General features: G+C 33.7%; 1 protein-coding gene across 4 annotated transcripts; it reads right to left on the reverse strand.

Moving 5' to 3' along the window:
* Window positions 1-3,614: 3,614 nt before the first annotated feature.
* LOC107028577 (prolyl endopeptidase-like) lies at window positions 3,615-11,680 on the reverse strand. Of its 4 annotated transcripts, none has more exons than XM_015229695.2 (12): window positions 11,315-11,680; window positions 10,710-10,929; window positions 10,350-10,550; window positions 10,187-10,257; window positions 9,613-9,775; window positions 7,640-8,233; window positions 6,475-6,855; window positions 6,303-6,378; window positions 6,156-6,219; window positions 4,942-5,077; window positions 4,206-4,319; window positions 3,615-4,126 (listed from the first exon to the last, which is right to left on the reverse strand). In XM_015229695.2, exons 1-12 carry the CDS (start codon window positions 11,422-11,424, stop codon window positions 4,061-4,063), a joined length of 2,196 nt encoding a protein of 731 aa, XP_015085181.1. In that variant the 5' UTR covers window positions 11,425-11,680; the 3' UTR covers window positions 3,615-4,060. The 4 variants fall into 4 exon arrangements, with proteins under 4 accessions (XP_015085181.1, XP_015085179.1, XP_015085183.1 ...); XM_015229693.2 differs by having other exon boundaries at window positions 9,613-9,799; XM_015229697.2 differs by lacking the exon at window positions 10,710-10,929 and having other exon boundaries at window positions 11,315-11,653.
* Window positions 11,681-20,113: the final 8,433 nt, after the last annotated feature.

Below are 20,113 nucleotides of genomic sequence, written 5' to 3' on the forward strand. Positions count from 1 at the left end.
TCCCAAAATGGCCAAAAACATAGTCTCTGAATCAAACGACGGCTTGCCAGTACGACACCGTCATTTGATCGATGCCTCATCGACGGACAACCGTCTTTTGAAGGTCCAAAGTCGACTGCCAAGTTTTAAAGTTATGGAGTTAATTAGTTAATTACTTAGGTGATTAATTAAGGGTTAAGGGGTGATTAATTAATTTAGTAAATGGACTATATTAAGTCCAATCCTGATTCGACTAACTTAACAACCCATTTTTTTCCCAAACCCACATCTCTCTAACTTCTCTCTAACTTTTCTCTCCAAAACTCAAACCTCCATTGAGGGAACACTAGAACTCCAATTCAAGGACGAATTCACAAAGTATTTCATCTAACATTTGCGGCAAGATCATCCATAATGTAAGGTTTCTTTCACTCTAGAAATTCCTTTCCCCGAGAGGCCCTTTCAAAGATAGTTTTCGACTTCCCTAAAACTAAGGTTTCAATTTAGACATGGGTTCTCTTTTCAAAACGAAATTGTTATTCAGTTGTGATGAATTGTGATCTTTTATCATTTTTTAACTAAGTAATTAAGGTTAATTGTTGATAATCACTCAAGATTTCCCCTTAAACCCTTGTTCTTCCCTAAGCTCACTTTATCTTGGAATTATATTGTAATTGTGGTAGATGATGATTATATTATTATGTATAGTTATAATTGCTATGCATTACTTCTTGAATCTATGTTGGTTATGTATTCTTTGTAATTTGAAGTATGAAGACAATGAAAGGGCAAGAAGGTATGAAGGTTGATTCTTCTTGAATTCAATGATGAAGCATGTGTAACTTAGATTGTAATGCTTATATGTCTAATATTTGGTTGTGATGTTGATAGCAAGTATTCCTCATCCTTAACCCTAGACTATCGAATTGGCTATGAAGTATGCAAGTATTATGGTATGATTATTATATGATTGAATGTAGCTTCTCATGATTATGATTAAGTGTTGAGTGAAAGGTTTACTCACTTATATGTGGTTTCTAATTGAAAGGATAGTTCTCACTTATGAATACCAATGAGTTATCATGACCATATGTTCACATAGGGGTCTATAAGAGACTAATATGATCTTGTACGATGAGTATGATGATTACTAAAGGAAATAAATGCTTAGCACCTAAAGAGCATATAAATAAGATGGAAGTCTCACGTTTAATAAGTCTGGTCTCCCACATGGGTTTCTTCACCTTTAGAAAGTCTGGATTTCCAAGATATGTGTTGTGTCATGAGATGAAAACCTCCACATTTAGCAAGTCAAGGTTTCTAGTAGCAATCTCCTTGAACCTTAACTATGTGCCCACATAGGACTATAGCTTAGTTGATCCACCTAGATAGCTATGTACGGATGGTTACACCTTAGGCAAGTGTTAACCCTCTCTTTTTTGTGTGGGAGGAGAAAATCAGATTCTATGTAGCTCACATGGTCTCATGTCGGTTATTCACTTCCTTCCCTAATGTAAAAAGGTAAATGAACAAGTCAAGTATGTGAACTGTTATTTGGTCTTGTCCTAAAGGTTACTACATAGGGTGAGGGAGGGTATGGGACTTCTCTTACCCATTGCACATGTTGGATCCTAAGGGATGGTCTTAGTAGTGTTCTTGTATGATTAAGTTGATTACATGTTATGTATGTCATGTTATATATGATCTTATGAATCAAGCATGTTATGACAAAGTATGATGTTATGTTGTATGCATGTAGTAGGTGACTTGGTGTGATGCTTAGCTTTGGATAGGGTTATGGGGTTCTATTCTTGGCATTGCACAATTGTTTCTTTGGGTCGCCTATGTGTTGGGACAATATCATGATTTAGTTGACTTGTAATGTTCCATATATGTGCATGTTGAGTTAATTGTTATAATGCATGGTTTTGAATAAATTGTGTCTTTTCTCATGCACTGATGATTCTATGCATAGGAACCATACTTGGTACATGTGTGTACTAACCCATATTTCTTCTCTTTTTCCCCAACATTATAGGTTACGGTCATTGAAGAACTTCTAGGTCACTTTGCTAGAAGACTTGGACTTTTCACCCAAGTTGTTGGTGAGTCCTCAAATTCGAGGATGGTGCCATTTGTTCTACATTATTAGCATTGTTATTGTCTAAAGACATTCATTTCCTCCCTATTCTTGAAAATATTTGTTGTAAGCGATATGTGGCAATATGTACTTGTATAAGGGCTATGCCCGAATGTTATACTTCGCTTTAGATGGTTTAATGTGAGACAAAGTATTAGACAAATTATTATATTAGTTAAGTTGCCTAAATGAGAAGTCTATGTAAGCTCATAAACGAGGAGTCTAAGTAAACTCTATATATGATATGTGAGAGGTCCTCACTATGTAAAAAACTCTTTCACATTTTTGACCTATTAAATGTAATAATGAATGCTAAGGGCTAGTCTAAGTCCTCTTCGAGGACGAAGAAGCCGGGTACGTCTAGGGGGTGCTCCCCGGTCATGGCATTACAATCATTGGGCGACCACATCACCTTATGAAACATCCTTATTAGCATATAAAAAATTCTTTATCGATCTTATCCTCAAAGGTATTGGTTAACTTAAACGTTTCGAACAGACGGGGTGTTAGAGGACATCCTTGACCCATAACGTTTGTCTAATTCTTTCATTTTTATCATCCTTTGCAAAATAATTCTCCTAACGTGATACACCAAGTTGTATAAACCTCATACACTCATGCAATACTATGCCTATTATGTGAAACAACCACGGGGTCTCACAAACACAAATGATGAAATTAGAAATGACAGGAGTAAGAATAACTTTGTTTTAAAGGTAAGAGCATAATCAACTAACAAACCAAAGTGGAGGAATACTTTTGATCCTTTTTCCTAAAAAGTTTGTTACTAAAAAAAATATGAGGTAAGCATAACAAAGATTGATTTTACAGAACGAAATCCGAGAAGAAGTCTCTCAAATTATTCCTATTTTCTAAGAAAGTAAATTTATGAGAAATACAGTTGAATCAATGAGATCTTCTCCCTATTAACCAAATATCTTGAGTTTAAATCTAAAAAGGAGTAGCTCTTCAAATAATGAATAATCTACCTCATTCCACAACACCAAAATACTCCCTCTGTGCACTTTTATTTTTCATGTTGTGCTTTTCAAAAGTCAATTTGATTAATTTTAGAGTTAAATTAGATTACGTATATTAGATATTTGTTTTTTTAAAAAATAGATATTCAAAATATATACAAAAATTACTATAAATTGCAAATTTTTACATATTAATATGATAAAAAATATTCATCATAAAATGTTGATCAAAGTTCTTTTAGTTTAACTCTATAAAAGGAAACCATGACAATTAATTGTGCATGTTTATATTTTTCGAAGGTCTTTACTATATTGGGATATTCAGTATTTGATCTAGGATTATGAGTGTATATCTGTATTTGAGTCATATTATAGATATTTGCTAAAGAAAAACACTAGGATAGATGAAATAAACCTCCAACTAAGTTCAATATCTTAAAAAAAATTCAACACAACATAAGTAAAATCATAATCCAGTAAGTATCAGAAGCTATCAAAAGATATCAAGTTGGAGCTGAGAAGAATATTTTCTGCAGTTGAAATTAAGTTTTTTTTAAAAAATATCATAAGCTTTATATGAGTTCTCAGAATCGGCAAAAATACATGAGAAATCCGTGATTATGAATACCATTTTCATACTGGAAAGAAATGCAGGAGGGGAGCAAAAATAGAATAGTTGGCGGTTGAACGGATTAAAGATGCAATGCATCACAATCTTATATGAGCTTCAAAAAATACCCAATAATATTGTCGGAACCATAAAATTGTTCATGTTGTTAAGCTTTTCGTGCAGCTTCACTTCACACCATAGGAATCCCAAGAGATCATCAATGAGGAGAGCCTAGTGATAGGTACTTGATTTGGAATTGGCAGCACAAATTATGACCACAAGACAAGATGTAAATTCACCCTTCACAGTCTTCTTTTCATATGCTTTACTAATGCCCTTCATCAACTTCATTTACTGAACCCAAGATGCACCCATAACCTTAGCCATGAACGCATATCTGTCTGCAGCTTCATCAATCTGCAACAGCGATATTACATGCAACATAGCGTGACTGTCAATGGAAGCAGGCCAGAATGATGACTAGTAGGAAACTTACCACTTTTTGTGTTGGTCTTCCAGCTCCATGACCAGCCTTGCATTCGATCCTACTAATGATGGGATTGCTCTGGGGACTCTTCTCCAAGCTTGTGCATAGGACATATTGCATGGTCTAAACAAGACATCACAATTAGCAAAATGGTTCACTAGAAAATAAGAAACAAAATGTAAATCATATAGAAATTAGCAATAATGCAACTTTCAATGAAAAAGGATCACACAGGTCCATCAATGTAGGTATTCCATAAAAAGACAATGAAGGGAACTCACATGAAAAACCTTTTCCAAAAGAAAATTACTCACTGTTTATAATATTTTATCATGATCATGTGATAGATGTAGTACTCGTAACTTTGAACTATATAGATTTTAAGTTTTCAAAGTGGAACAGCCCAACAGGAAAATGGTTGTATATTTGTAGTTTGAGCCACGATATATTAACCAAATCATGTTCATACCCAGGTGCAGGAAACAAAAGATAGACTAATTTATTTCTTCATTTTTCATTTGTTTAGACCAACCAACCACAACTCAGTCCCAAGATTTACAATTCAAAATGCTACACTCTGAAAAACTATTCCAACTGACAAGAAAGTAAAAAGATTTTATCATCTCGTAATATGCGTGCCACTCAAATCAAGGGAAAAACTGGATGCAGATGCAATGGCAATACAAAGGCTCATAGTTGTCTGTGAAGAGTCAGAAGAAGTAGGACTATATTTAGAATGACCTACCGCCAATAATTTCAAAGAGTGCAGTGGCACCACTCGATCGTCATGATCTGCTGTCAATAGCATAGTGGGCGGATATTGAGATTCTTGATTGGGAGATTGTTCCCATGGCCTTCTGACATTATGCAGTGGTGAATACCTGAACACATTTGAACAAGGAGATTTGAGTGAGAATGACAAGTCAAGTAAATTTTATGTCGCAGATGGAAAAAGATAAGAAAATGTAGGGTCAAATGCCTTAGTCAATAGAACATTGAGTGGCATTAGACACAGACACAGAAAGGGGAAGAAAGAAAAGGGGTGGAAGCAAGAAGGAGAAGCATCGAATGTATGATTGACAAGATAGACTGGCACAGTTGCTCAAGTTCTTTTTGGGTGTGTTTGGTATGAACGAAAACATTTTCTGGAAAATGTTTTTCAATTTTCTCATGATTGGTTGGGACAAATGTTTTGGAAAATGTTTCCAAATCAATTCATTTTCCTCAAAATTAAAGAAAATGACTTCCCTTCAAAAAAATTGAGGACTTTCCTTCAAAAATTAAGGAAAACATTTTCCAAAACTTTCATCCAACTTAAAATTACTTTTTTTTTTTGGAAAAATATTAATTTTTTAAAAATATTTTCAATTTCAAAATTTTATTTTGTCACCCTAGTCCCCGACCCACCCCCACCCCCACCCCCAAGAAAACAAATTTGAGTTTATTTTTAAGAGTATTTTCAACTTCAAATTTTTATTTTCACCCCTACCTCCCCCCTCCCCACCAGCCCTCCCACCCCATCCACCAAAAAATATTAATTTTGTTTTTAAAAAATATTTTCAATTTCCAAAATTATTTTCTACTCTAATAAAAATGAAGGATGTTTCTCAAAAACATTTTTCATACATAAATCAAACACTAAATATCATTTCCTAAAAATATTTTCTATTCACCAACCAAATATGAGAAAATAAGTCCAAAATCTACTTGTTTTCCAGGAAATCATTTTCTAGGAAAACATTTTCCTTCATACGAAACACATCCTTTAATCTCATTCTCTTGTATACAAAATATTTGCAATGGGGCTTCATCCAAAAGCAATCTATCACCATACTGCTAGTTCTTTTCACCCTAGGAACTGCTGTCATATTCTTTTTTTCACTTTTCCTTTACATGCATGAATTGAAAAGCATACTACAGTATGATGCTGGATGTTGGATTAGAATTCGAAAAACTTACTTGATTAGCCACTGAAACTCTTCCTCCTTCTCTGAGCAGCCATAATCAGAGGTCCAGGCGTGACCTAATGAGGAAGAGAATATATTTTGTAAAGAGCAAAAAGAAATATGTACACTAAAGGTGAGAACTCATACTACTATACACTACCTATGGTGAACTTGTGAAACCTAAGCATATCCATAACACCAACATGTGCAAGAGCACAGCCAAAGAGATCAGGTCTCTGCAATTTATGAAGCTACCACGGTCAATCACTGATTTATCAACACCAGAATTCAGCTTGAATAAGATACTTATATTGAAGAATCAGTTCCCTTACCTGATTGATACAGGCTCCAACAAGAAGCCCACCATTGCTTCCACCTTCGATACACAACTTTTTGGGCCGAGTGTAACCAGCTTCCACAAGATACTCAGCAGCAGAAATGAAGTCGTCAAAGCAATTTTGCTTTTTGGAAAGGGAGCCAGCTTTATGCCAATCTTCTCCATATTCTCCACCACCACGGATATTTGCAATGCAGAATACAACACCTAAATGCTTCGCAATCACTACACGACCAACAGAGAAGTACGGAGTAATACTAATATTAAATCCTCCATATCCATATAATAAACATGGGTGTGATCCATCCAAGGAAATGTCCTTTCCAGCCACAATGAACATAGGAATCTTGACACCGTCCTTACTGGGCACAAAAACCTGCAAAAGGAGACCCCCGCCCCAAAAATAAAGGAGACAACGGAAAATTGCAGTTTTAGAAAGACACTGGAGAAGAAAAAATAGAAAAAAATCATTGTTACCTTTATAATGTTTACATGGATTTTGCTGTGATGTCCATTCAGTGAGAAGCAAAATGAAAATAAAAGCAATCTGTTTTCTTTTTTCTTTTTTTGGATATATAATAGAAGCAATCTGTGAATTTGTTTCCATTAAATGGCATTTGCTTCTGTGCATTGCAGAGTAAGTACTTATAACCAAAAGTAGAGAAATCCATAAGTCACTGCTATGCCCAGCAAAAATTTCTTGTCTCAAATGGATGACATGTTCACCCAGTTATATAATAAGCATTTTACCCTTCACAGGTGTAGTTCAGGTAGCTAATTACGCCAAGTGAATAGAAGTTTGGAAAAGAGACGCATGAAGGTATGGTTCAAAATCAATTAACTTTTCAACAAAATGAAAATATCAAATTCAGAACTAATAATCCTGTAATTCAGTTTAGACGCAGGATCCAAATGAGTGTACATGAAAGTATGAATCTTCTACTTTAGTTTAGACATTTCATGTCAAACTAGTTTTGAAAAATGGGTTGATTCAATGGAAAAAATCATGAACAAAATTTTCATTTATAAAACGGATCAGAGGTCCCCACTATGGCCGGAATTAAATGTTGATAGAAGAAAGAAAATAAAAACACAAGTTCAAGCGTTGTCAAAAAAAAGAAAAAAAACAAGCATAATTGTGACAAAAAATCTTCATTCACCTGATTAACTTGAAAATCAGTATGATCAAAGCCGGGGACAACAGTTTCTCGAAATACTTTCAAATTTGGAACCTCTTCATTGAGATTACACTCATATATAATTCCAGGGATTAGGAAGTTTGTAAATCCAATAAAAATAGTATCGTCTTTGCGGCGAGCAGAAATTCCAGACACTGAGCCAATATCAATGGGTAAATGATGAAGCAGTGCTCCTGCTTTCAGATCTCTCAATTGCAAAACATTTTTCACGTCACTCAGATAACTCACAACAAGTTGATTTTTATTGACAACAACAGCTGATTCGAGCACATCCTTTTCATTTTCTTGGATGATATCAGACCAAGAATCAGGCTCTTTCAGATCTACCCTGACTAACTTATACTTGGGAGCATCCTTATTGGTCCGAAAAGTGAGAGCAGTGCCATCATTTGCAACATACTCATAAGAGGCGACAAAGTTATCAACAAGCTTGATAAAGGGTAGCAATTCATTTCTCCCCTTACAACCTTCAACCCAATCAGGAAGTGCAGATAAATCACAGTAATAAACTTGGTTGACTGGATCACAGTTCTCATAAGTATACAGGAGAACATACTGCAAGGGGATATAGGAAATATAAACATAGTCAGTAAGCAATAGTTTTTTGGAAAGTTAAGACTCTATACAAGATGATGTTATTTTTTTTTGGGGGGGATTGGGTAAGCTAAAACCAAGGTAAAGCCTGCAAACAACAAGAACTCCATAAATGAAAGGAAGACGAAAAGTTAAACCTAAAAATGGGAGTTGCCTATGAGGAGCTTCTAAGCATCCCTGAACTAAATTCTATCAATTTTCAAGGCCTCACTTAGATTCAAATTTACAATCACTAATATGGGAGGAAGATTATCAACATTTTCAACCAAGTGCTCCTACTGTCACAATAATCCTGACAAAAAGCCTTTAAGAAAGTAGTACTTTGACTACTGATAGTCTATCATACAGAGGCCCTCTTAGAACCTTCTCAGGAAGTTCTCTCTGTCTTTGAGTAAAATTTCATTAAATGGCGAGTAGGACACCTGATACTCTAGGCAAAGAAACAAGATGACTAATCAACCCAGACTCTTTCAAGAAGCACATCACATCCATGCGAGTGGTACTTGTCGATGTATACCTTTGTTCCAGGTAGTTTTTATTTTTTAATGCAAAAAAGGGTCAAAATGCCCTTAGTGAAATTGAACAAAAATACCCTCAATTAATAGTTTGTCTAAAAATGTCTATGCCGTCAATAGCTCAGTCCAAAAATGCCCTTATTGTTAATTAATTCTTTTCCTATTAATAATTTTTTTATCAGCAAATTTTTATCCAACTAATCAAAAAATTCTTTAAAAGAAAAATCCTATTTTATTATAAATTTTGTTTTATCATTAACTAAATGAAATTAATGATTGAGTCACCTATGATCTTCTAAATACGACCTATGTTATTCGTTAAAAAGGTACATGATATTATTCAATTTTAATTGATAAAATGAGATTAGGAAGAAAAACAATTATTTTCTATATTTTTAACAGTTAAAGTGATTTTAAAAGAAAGAAAACAAGAATAGGGTTATTCAAAAGCAATATGTTTATTAGTTAACAGATGTGTTTTTCAATAAAAATGGCATTGTTGACCCATTTAGTACCAACAGGAGCCCTTTGGACAAAACTTTTAGTGGTAGGGGCATTTTTGGACCAAACTATTAATGATAAGGGTATTTTAAGACCAAACTATTAATGGATGACATTTTTGTTAAATTTCCCATAGTTTAAGGGCATATTAGACTAAACTAGGAATGGATGACTAATGACGATGTATCTTTATTATTCCAAGACCCACATCTATTTTACCAGGTTTATTCATAAACAAATATTGATATTACTTTGGAATTTGGAGGTAACATAATTCTCAGACCACAATAATTATACAACAGATTAGTAGAGTCTGCAGTAAACCTTTCCATCTTGTGTAACTGAAGCTGAACGCGTACACTTCGGATTTTCAGGATCTTTCCAGCACAAGATATCATCAGATTGATCAGTACCCAAGCGGTGATAATAGACTTCATGGTATAAATTGGAATGTGTCTCTGTCCCAGCATCCAAACTTTCTCCATCTCTATGAAGCAAGACACGCTCCAAACTTTAGAACCATAGAAAAATTACGAAAGCCTCGTTAACTAGGAAAACGGACGTATTTTCCAGAAATATATGTCATACCTTTACTATGACATATTTATACCTTTAGTATGAAACAGATTTAAGGTTCTGTTTGTATATTTATACCATTATAATTATAACATACCAGCAGATAGTAGCACAATATGTATTACAACAAACCTACTGAGCTTAGTGGAGAATCATCCAGCAGATAACATTACATCGGATAGGATTATATGTGATATCACGTGACATAAAATTGCACTCAATTGGTATAGATCATCCACCAGATATACAGAAAATCACGATCGTCAAATCATACTTAAATATGAATCAGATTTCTAATGAAAATATAGCTATCAATACTCACTTGGGTGCGGGATAACGGCTGTAGAAAAAACCTTTGCTATCATGGGTCCAGCTAGCATCAGAAAACTTAACCTGTGAGGAAACAGTTACATTTGAAATAAAGAACTGCATGCACTAAACTATGTCCACAATAATCAAAATTTATTCTCTTTCCAAAAACATACCCACGACAATACATCAGGCTCGACGCTCTTAGCAACAACCTGCATAATTTTAATAGTCACCCAATCACTACCGCTCGAACTAATGCCATATGCCAAAAACATAGCATCCTCGCTAATGGAACAAATACTCAGTGCAACTGTCCCGTCCTCACTAAGTGTGTTTGGATCAAGCAAGATCTCTGGTTCTCCATCCAAGCTATCCTAAAACACCAAACAACAAGACATATTCAATCAACTTATGCCTCAATTGCAGATCAGTTAGAGTTGGCTAAACAATCATCTATATCATTTCCTCTATTTTCAATAGAATAGAAACAACCAAAAGGGGCTAGAGGGAATAAAAAATGAATGTCTGCAGACCTGCACATAAAGGACTTTTTGGGGTTGCAGTCCTGTATTGTGGAAGTAAAAGTACTTATCTCCTGCCCTAAAAGGAGCTTCATATTTAGGAAAATCATACAACTTTGTTATATTTTCCCTTAGCTTTTCTCTTGTCTCACAAGTCTTGAGAATTGAGTCCGTTAGATTCACCTGTTTTTCCACAAATTTCTTGGTCTCATCTGAGTCGGGATCCTCAAGCCTAATCAAAAGGTTCAATGGACAAAAAAAATCGAAATTTACCAAAGCAAAACAATAACAGTAACAACAGCCTTTGCCAAAGTCCCAAGTTAGTTGGGTAGGCTATATAAATCCTCCATTCCACCACATCAAGATCCATGTGAAGAGTTTAGGAAAGAAAACTGGCTAATGAAGATGTTGAAAACCAACGAAATCAAAATTAACCAAAGAAAGTCATGACAAGAACAACTATGCATTAATCTAAACCAGTTGGAGATAGGTATGTTGTGCTTTTTCGTACCCAAGTCAAGAAATTAGAAAAAGAATATTGTGATATGAAAGAGAGAAGAGCATATGAAGTATTTAGAGCATGCTAATTGAGTTAAATCTTGTAAAATCGATTGTACCATCGATACGGATCAGGAATGTCAACTCCATGATAGTTATCTGTAACGGATTCATCACGGCGAGCAGTTGGGTAGGGCAGAGGGTCGTCGAGAGGCGATAGGGATCCCATTACAGAGGAGAGCAGAGGGGGAAGAAGATGTTAACCAAAGGGACGGTTGTTGGAGTGTTGAACTAAAATACAATGTTCTTTCTTGTGGCGACTACTACTGTATTGTCTATTATAATAATAAGATCGAAGAACGATGGAAGCAAGAGATTTGGGGAAATTAGGACACAAGAGAATGCTGCGATGGCCACGCAATGGAAACATTGTCACCACCCTTGGTTGCTTGGCGTGACCACCCAAAATAATGGGTGGATTTCAAACTATATCATTAATTAAATTAGGGGAAAAAATACAAAAATATCCTCAATTTTTGTTTATTAGTATAGCAGTCAATATGGATTAGGTCACTTCATCCAGGTTAATCCATATATGCTTTGATATTTTATGGGTCAGGCCGAGCTAGCCCAGTTTTTGTGTGGGTCAGAAAATGACCGGGTCAATCCACAAGAACGTGGGCTACAGGCTTCCGGGTCAGCCCATTTTTTAAGGGAAAATTGTATATAATAGTAAACTAATAACCTAAATTAAATGGAATAGCTATGGTTTGATTTAATTGTGCGCCATAGCAAACATTAGCTAAAATTTGCCAGCGTCTCTCTCCCAAAAATCTCGCTCGCCACTCTCCATTCTCGCTCGCCTCTCTCGCTTTATACACAGAAGTGTATAATTCTGTTTCTGTTTTGTATAAAGCGAGAGAAAATTGTATATACACATGAAAAAATGTATATCTTCGTGTTATACACTTAATTATACAATTTACAAACATTTTACTTCAAATATTGCAGAGAAAAAGGCCAACGAATTATACAATTGCGAATTATACAATTGCAGTAAAATACAATTTTCTCTAGCTTTATACAACAGAAGTGTATATATTGTGTTTCTGTTTTTGTATAAAGCGAGCAAAACATGTATCTTCTTGCTATACACTTATAATTATGCAATATACATACATTTTAATTCGATTCAACTGTATGCAAAGCAAATTATACAATTGCAGCGAAATAGGCCAGCGAATTATACAATTTAGGCCAGCGAATTATACAATTAAGGCCAGCGAATTATACAATTGTATATGAATAGCGAATTATACAGTTTTATGTTTGCTATGGAGCGCAATTATGCAAAGTTTGCTATAGCATACAAATATGAATTTTTTGTTTGCTATATGTGAAAGTTGCCCTTTTTTTAAAAATTATATATTTTTATAATTATTAAATTAAATTATAAATTATAATTTAAAATATTATCATAAATATCGACAAAATAATATTACATGATGTTAATGTTACTACTTGTTAATTAAATCCATAAATAAAATGAAAAATTACTTGGAATGATACCTTTTAATAAATAATTATTGAGTTTAGCAATACTTTTTATTTATTATCATTTATAACAATACTATGGTAAATTTAAAATATGTATTAAAAGTGAATTATGTGTGCAATAAATATGTAGGAAAAAGATAATTGTTTTTAAAAATATATTATGTTTGTTTTATAAGAAATTGACACATTATATTATAAGTGTATTAAAATATGTGATAAATGTATTAATCATTAATAAAACTTGTATTATATGTGAATAATATATTATTCTTTGTAATATACATTAAAACTGTATTATAAAATATTTTAAAAGTGATCAAGTGAAAAAAATTGTTATTTTATAAATGGTAAATTTTTTCTTAATATAATATATTCATGTAAGTTTCCCTAAATAAGATTATCTTTATAATGTTTATGGAAAAGGGTTAAAATTGCTCCTAAACTATGCGAAATAGACCACTTATACCCTTCATTACACTTTGGGATAAAAAATACTCCCGTTGTTATGCTGCGAGACCACAAATATCCTCAAGAGTCAACACCCCCAATTTTTTAGTGACATGGCATGCCACATGGGACTAATCCATCCACCTAAGCCTTGCCAACTAAGATTCATTACAAAAGAACTTGACCTTTAGTGGCGAAAAATTGTCACAAAATCCCAAATATTGTCACTAAAGGTTATGAGTGATTTTTAGTGACGACAAAGGCTTTTACGATCATTCGCTAGTAAAACCTATTTTTTCAACAAAAATATGATAATTTATTTTCTATTGCAACCTAATTTTCTAAAATAAATAACTTGCAATATCAATATCTAAAAAATCCAATATTATTACGAAAAATCATGAAAATTACTTCTCGATTTACATCTCCTACTATATAATGCATCATTGTACATTTTATACATTTATATATAACATAAAAATAAAACATACATTGTCTTCAAACTCCTACTTAATCGATATCATTTTTGTTTTTATTAAAAACAACAAAGAAAAAAACGCAAAATTGAAATTTAATGTTAAAAATTTTTAGTGACGATTTTTTGGGCTTTTGTAGTGACTATTGTCGCCGCTAAAGATCTAGTTGTTTTGTAGTGAATCCTAGTTGACAATGTTTAGATGGAAGAATTAATCTCATGTGGCTTGCCAAATCAATAAAAATATGAAATGTTAACTCTTGAGGGTATATGTGGTCTCTTAGGATAACAGCAGGGGCATTTTTGATCCCAAAATGTAACGAAGGGTATAAGTTGTCTATTTATGAAATGATTTCGCTCCCCGTAATAATCTATGAACTTGCTTCATGACATATTAGTAGCTATACCAATGTAGCAACCTTAAAATAATTGTACTATTAAATTAATTTAATCCCAATGTAATGATGTACTATTAAAAGACTTTGGTTTAATTCTATCAACCAAAAAAAGATGCTCTTCCCCATATCTATCCATCTATAAAAAGCCTTTTAACAAGGATGAAAAGACATCTTTGATTTATTTAATAAAATAATTGAAGGGTAATAATTAAGACAGATAGTTCAGTGGCAATTTTCACCCTTTTCCATAATGTTTATTAAGTTTTTATTAAAGCAAAAGTAGAGATATCTAAATAGAAATATTAAGCTAATTATTTTGAGTTTGGATTCTCGTTAATTTTAAATAATTATAATATATTTTTAAATTAATTCTTATTGGCCCATGGACCGGCCCTACAGATAATTATGAATTCCCACAAATCAGTAGACTTATTCAGGCCGGGCTAAAAACCCCTTTTCTTAAATGGGTTCCAAAAATCTTAGCCCAACCCTATTAAATCCCAAGTTAGGTCAGGCCGGCCTAACAGGCCTAGCCCATATTGACGTCTCTATTTATTAGTTGATTATGCTCTTACCATTAAAATAGAGTTATTATTACCCTAGCCGTCTACAAACTTAATACATATACACCTAATTTAGACGAAATCTCCCAAATTTGACTTCAATTGCCCGATTTCAATCAAAATTATTCGTTTAAAATGAATTTTCAATAACCTGACCACCCATTTAGTTAAAATCCAATTCAAATCAAATGGGTCGTATCCCAGCCACTATCTTTCGCCAGTAACAAAAGAGCTCTATAGAATTTCAATTCAGGTCCATTTCAGCAGTAATGGATGGATGCAATGGTAAGAAAACCAAGATGGCTCGTGAGAAGAACATCGAGAAGATGAAAGGCGCAAAAGGATGCCTACTTGACGCGAACAAGAAGGCCTTGAATATCCAGTATAAGGTGTGTATGCATACATTTATGTGCATAACATCAGACGTGAAGTGGAAGGAACATGGAGATTTATTTCATTTAAGAAAATCCAAATATCATTTTCGTTTTCTCAAGATACCCATATACTATTTTCAATTAATTCTATTGATTCCACCTATGCAAAAATATCAAATTTCATTTCTATTCTAGAATCTTGTATTTCAATCGAGTCATTCGTGATGGAATTCTCGGAAGCAATGTCTCGATAGTGATCTATTTCTCTCAAGCATCCTTCAACATTGAACAAGTAGCAATGGACGCATATTTAAATGACCTTCTTCAAAAAAATCAGCCCCAAAACATGGAATCCTTCACCAAATTATTTCAAATTTCATACATACAGTCTCTAAAAACTTTTCAATCTTTTGCAATAATATTCACTCAAAACGGAGCTTATTTGCAGCAATTCAATTTTTCAAATTTGACCTTCGATTGAGCTTCAATGGTGGATTTCCTTGTTCAAACTAATCTTCTCCAAATCAATGGATATCCATGAAATGATATGGAATCAACAACAAAATAAAATTGAAACACAATTCATTCACATCAAATTCTTAATTCGCGACTTCACATTTTTGGAATCAAGCTCATGTTTTTTTAAATGGTAGAACTTCTTATTTTTGAGACTTCGGCTCCAATTGAAGAAGAAGAAAGAGCCTCAAATCTAATTCAATGACTATCTATGAAATTATTTGTAAAGTTGCAGATCTTTTCAAAGTTCAATGCAATCCAATATTTTTTTATTTAAATCGTGGAGGTTTAATTTGGTGTGAGTTGGAGTATTTATTTTAATGGGTCGCATTGAGTTTGAAGAAGAGACTGATGGGTAGAATTGGGGTTAATTTTGAATAATTTGGGGATCTCTGTCAATAGAGGGGTACATATGATAAGTGTACTAACGACAGGGTAAAAACAACTCTATTTTAACTGTAAGGGCATAGTCAACTAATAAACCAAAGTTGAGGAGTATTTTTCACTATTTTCCCTTTAAATTACATCCCTAAATTATTCTTCATAACAAAATACATTCTTCAAATATTTTAAACTTAAAAATTTTAATCCTTTTCTTAAAATTTGAATTTTTTTTTACAATTCATACAAGAACATTTGAAATTCATACTACTCTCAGCAAAACTCCTTAAATCACCAAACATTAAAAAACATCTCTTCGTTATGTCATACATCTAAAATATTATGTCAATTCTTTTTGGCAACAACACTTGGCATTATGCAGACCCTTTTATTAGAAACTTTATTAATTTATTTTTCATTTGATTTGATATTAAAAAATTATCAATTGAAATATTGTTTTCTCATTGAATTTGCAAGAAATGGTGGTGCCCATGAGACTTTTGCTTATAATAATGGGGAACAAAACTCGAGTGTTATTTATGAAACTCAAAATCTTGATCACTTCAAATATCAAATTGCACCAAAAATATTTTTTGATCTAATTACATTTTGACTTTACAGAGGGTGAAGATGATGTAAAAGTAAACACTAGCTTCGTTTAGTTGGTAAATGAGAAGAAAAGCAGATCATGTCTCTTTGCAACACCATCCTAATTGTCACGCCCCGAGGCTACCCCTTGACGTAATATAAGACCTAGGATATGGAATGACCCCAAGTTAACCCTGTGTGTGGCATATATCAAGCATATAAAAACATGTACTATGTGAAAGCTAAAACAATGGATAACTGAAAATTGGAAAACCCCCAACTAATCTGAATATATAAAACATACAATGATTTAGTAATAATTGAAAGATAAACTTAACAACTCAAGCGGATTCTATATAGGTCTTTAAAACCTCTAAATGAGTTGAGTTTTTGGGACATGCCCGAAGCTAACTCTAACAAAACTGAAAACTGAAAGTAAAGGATTAAATGAAAGCATATTTATTTTCCTCGAAATATTAGGTCTAACCGCTGAATATGTTGAATGTGGACCAAGAATCAATATAAGCGTGATCAGGATGTTGAATACCTGAACCTACATCATGAAAGAATGTAGTGCAAAGTATGTGCTAGTACTTGGAATGTACTGAACATGCATGATATAGATACTAAGCTAAAAAATATATATAAAAGTTGAACAAATCATAAATGAAAAATCACATAAACTGTGAAATAATGTAAATACTGAAATGTCATGACCGAGGAGCACCCCCTAGACGTAACCAGCGTCTTCGTGCTCGAAGATGTACCACTTCAAAAATCTAAAACATGTTCTAGATCCTAAAATAAGTGTCCTAAGGTCTAGACACTGTTTTAAGGTCCATTTTAATTAATATAAGTCATTTAGGAAGTCTAGAAACCAAAACGTCCATGACATCCGGAAACTACTTCAATGAGGTACTAGCGTGCCTTAGCCTATTTGACTAGCTTTTAAAAGTCAGAAAATGATGAAAATTGGTGGAAGGGTGTCTAACAAGTGTTTAAGTTGATTCATGGTCGAAACGTCTAGGTACGACTCCCCAAGAACCAACCAAGGGCCCTTGAGGAACCTTGCAAGGGTGAGCAAACACTGTCAAGAGATAGTGTCGCCAACGGATGCCACAGACGGGCCGTTGGTGAATCGACGGGGCGTCGATAACACTCGTCGATGAACACTTAACCAAAATCTTGGAAGGGTCATTTTTCAAAGTCTCTGACCAAGATGACGGATGTGCAACACGAAAGGGCACAGTGGCCGTCGATTGACCCACGATCCGTCGATCGTGTTGTCATCTCTGGTCACTGTAATTTGCTGCATGTTTTTAACTAGTTCCAAATAATTGATTGAAGGGTTAAGTGGTTACTTAGGGGTTAAGGTAATTATAATTAAGTTAATTAATCCCCATATAAATGCCCCAACCCCATTAGATTAACCTAAACTCTCATAACTCACAAACCCAAATTCTCTTCCTTCTCTCTTCTTTCTCTCTCTAGTTGAAGAACTCCACTGAAGACCAAGCTAAGGGAGGGTTTAGGGTCTGTAAAGGGACTAATTCAACATAAATTCTTCATCAATTAGTAAGGTATGAGATCTAATTCACCTTTGAGACCTCTTTCCTCGAAGGGTTCCATCAAATTGATTTGAAAAGTTGAGTTTTCAAGTGAGTTGCATCCAATCTCGAAGTTGATGTTATAAATTGAGTTTTTTTTTTATCATTTCTTTTGGTATATTATGAATAGATTAATATGTATTCTAACTTAATTATGATATATCTTGATGGTTTGGTCTAGTTTGTAGAAGATGACCCATACCCTTTAACCCTAGGTTTTGATCTTGATATGAATTAGTTTGTATTGGTTCAACTGGCTTGGTTATTGGATAAATTACTACTAGATAATGTTGTTATACTAATCATGAACAAATTAGGGTGATTTGTAGTCTTTCATGCTAGATCTTGAGTAGATGATCTAGGTTATGGAGTATATTGTGAATTGCCTTAAGTATCTTTTCTTAAGCTATGATCTAGTATTGAATTGTGATGTAGTGATTCTTCTAACCTTGTTATCATGTTGGTCACTGAATTATGATGATGTTATACCATAATTGGGTTGAATTAAGGGTTGATGGCAAGACCTTGATGATGAATAATGAAGGAGACTTGGTAAGTCTTATGATCCCTATCCTTTACTTCAAATTGTGGTTAATTGTGATTAGTTCATGATGTTGTATTGGAGTATGCCTTGTATTAGGATTTATAGGGTGGTATGATGTTCAATTGAAATGTCTTGACTATGAGCTGTGAGGTGTTGGCTTAAGATGTAAATGTTATAAGGATGGTGATTGATTTACCAATGTGCCTTATCATGATATGAAGATGTTAATGCGCTAACCTTACCTATATGAATTGTAATGAAAGGATAATACTCATGCAATTCTTATTGAGCTATGATGATGATGAATATACAAGGGTTAGACCCTAGGACCTACAATAAGCTATGATGATTAATAAAGACATTAAAGACATTTCAGAAATGGACTCTAGCTTAGCACCGATTAAACTAGAGTGAGGAGTGTCCCTTCCCACATAAGGAAGGTAGGATCACTAATGTACTCTTTAGATTGGAGACTACAATGCATGTAGCATAAAGAGGGTCCCAACTATATCTCCTTGTTCTTAAACAATGTTGCCCCATAGGAATATTAGCTAGTGGATCCACATATTTGTTATGTTCATGTTTTGGTACTACCTTGGCAAGTAGTCCGCCTTATTTCGGTGTAGGATTCCATGACATCAAATTCCACATTAACTCATGTGGTCTATGTCGGTTAGGGCAAGATGTTACCAAAAGGTAAAATGAACTAAAGGAATGAACTCTAACTATGATAACCTAAGGGGTTTAGCTTAGTCTAAGTAAGGGTATGCGACTTTACCTAGGCTTTGCACTAGTTAGCCTTGAGGGGAGTCTTAGGAGGATGTTCTTATGTATGAATATGCTTATGATGATATATGATATGTATATGATGAACTTGCACATTGTTGATACTATTTGATTGATTAGTTCACTTATGTATATATGTTGGTCTATATGGTTAGAGTAAGATGATATGTACTCTTAAATGCTATGCTATGTGAAGTAGGATGTTAGTCATGATTCTTGTTGGGTTATTTCATTGAGTAAGGTTATGGGGATTTGCTTAGTTATTGCACTTGTTGACTTGATAGGGGTTCATGGGCAATTGTCTTGCTTTTGTTATGTTGAAATGTACTCTTATACATGCTTGTTGATATTATGACTTGGTTAAAGAGTTACTTGACTATGTGTTCAATTATATGATATCCATGTTGACTTGACTAGACTTGATGTTGTTGTTCTTGTGATGTACATGCCTATGACTTAATGAACATGTATCAAGCTATGAAGTTGTTTTAGTATTAAGACTCTTATGTTTCTTTCCTTTCATTTGAGTAATGAACACTTGTATAGCCTATCTGTGGTATTATTGTATTTATATATGGACTAGGACCAATTTGATATTCTCTTATTAGATGGTTATGAGATGAGACAACTATTTGAGACTATGTTATCTTCTATATATCTATGTGCAATAAAAGTAGAAGAC

This window comes from Solanum pennellii, chromosome 8 (genome assembly GCF_001406875.1).
Source record: "Solanum pennellii chromosome 8, SPENNV200".
NCBI lineage: Eukaryota > Viridiplantae > Streptophyta > Magnoliopsida > Solanales > Solanaceae > Solanum > Solanum pennellii.

What these genes read in the sequence shown, in the direction of transcription:
- LOC107028577 (XM_015229693.2), bottom strand. Translation starts at nt 11,424, where the DNA reads ATGGGATCCCTATCGCCTCTCGACGACCCTCTGCCCTACCCAACTGCT. An exon ending in CAGTTACACAAGATGGAAAG is followed by an intron (nt 8,234 to 9,612) that starts GTTTACTGCAGA and finishes ATCCCCTTGCAG; the next exon opens with TATGTTCTCCTGTATACTTA. An exon ending in GTTTCACAAGTTCACCATAG is followed by an intron (nt 6,220 to 6,302) that starts GTAGTGTATAGT and finishes CTTCCTCATTAG; the next exon opens with GTCACGCCTGGACCTCTGAT.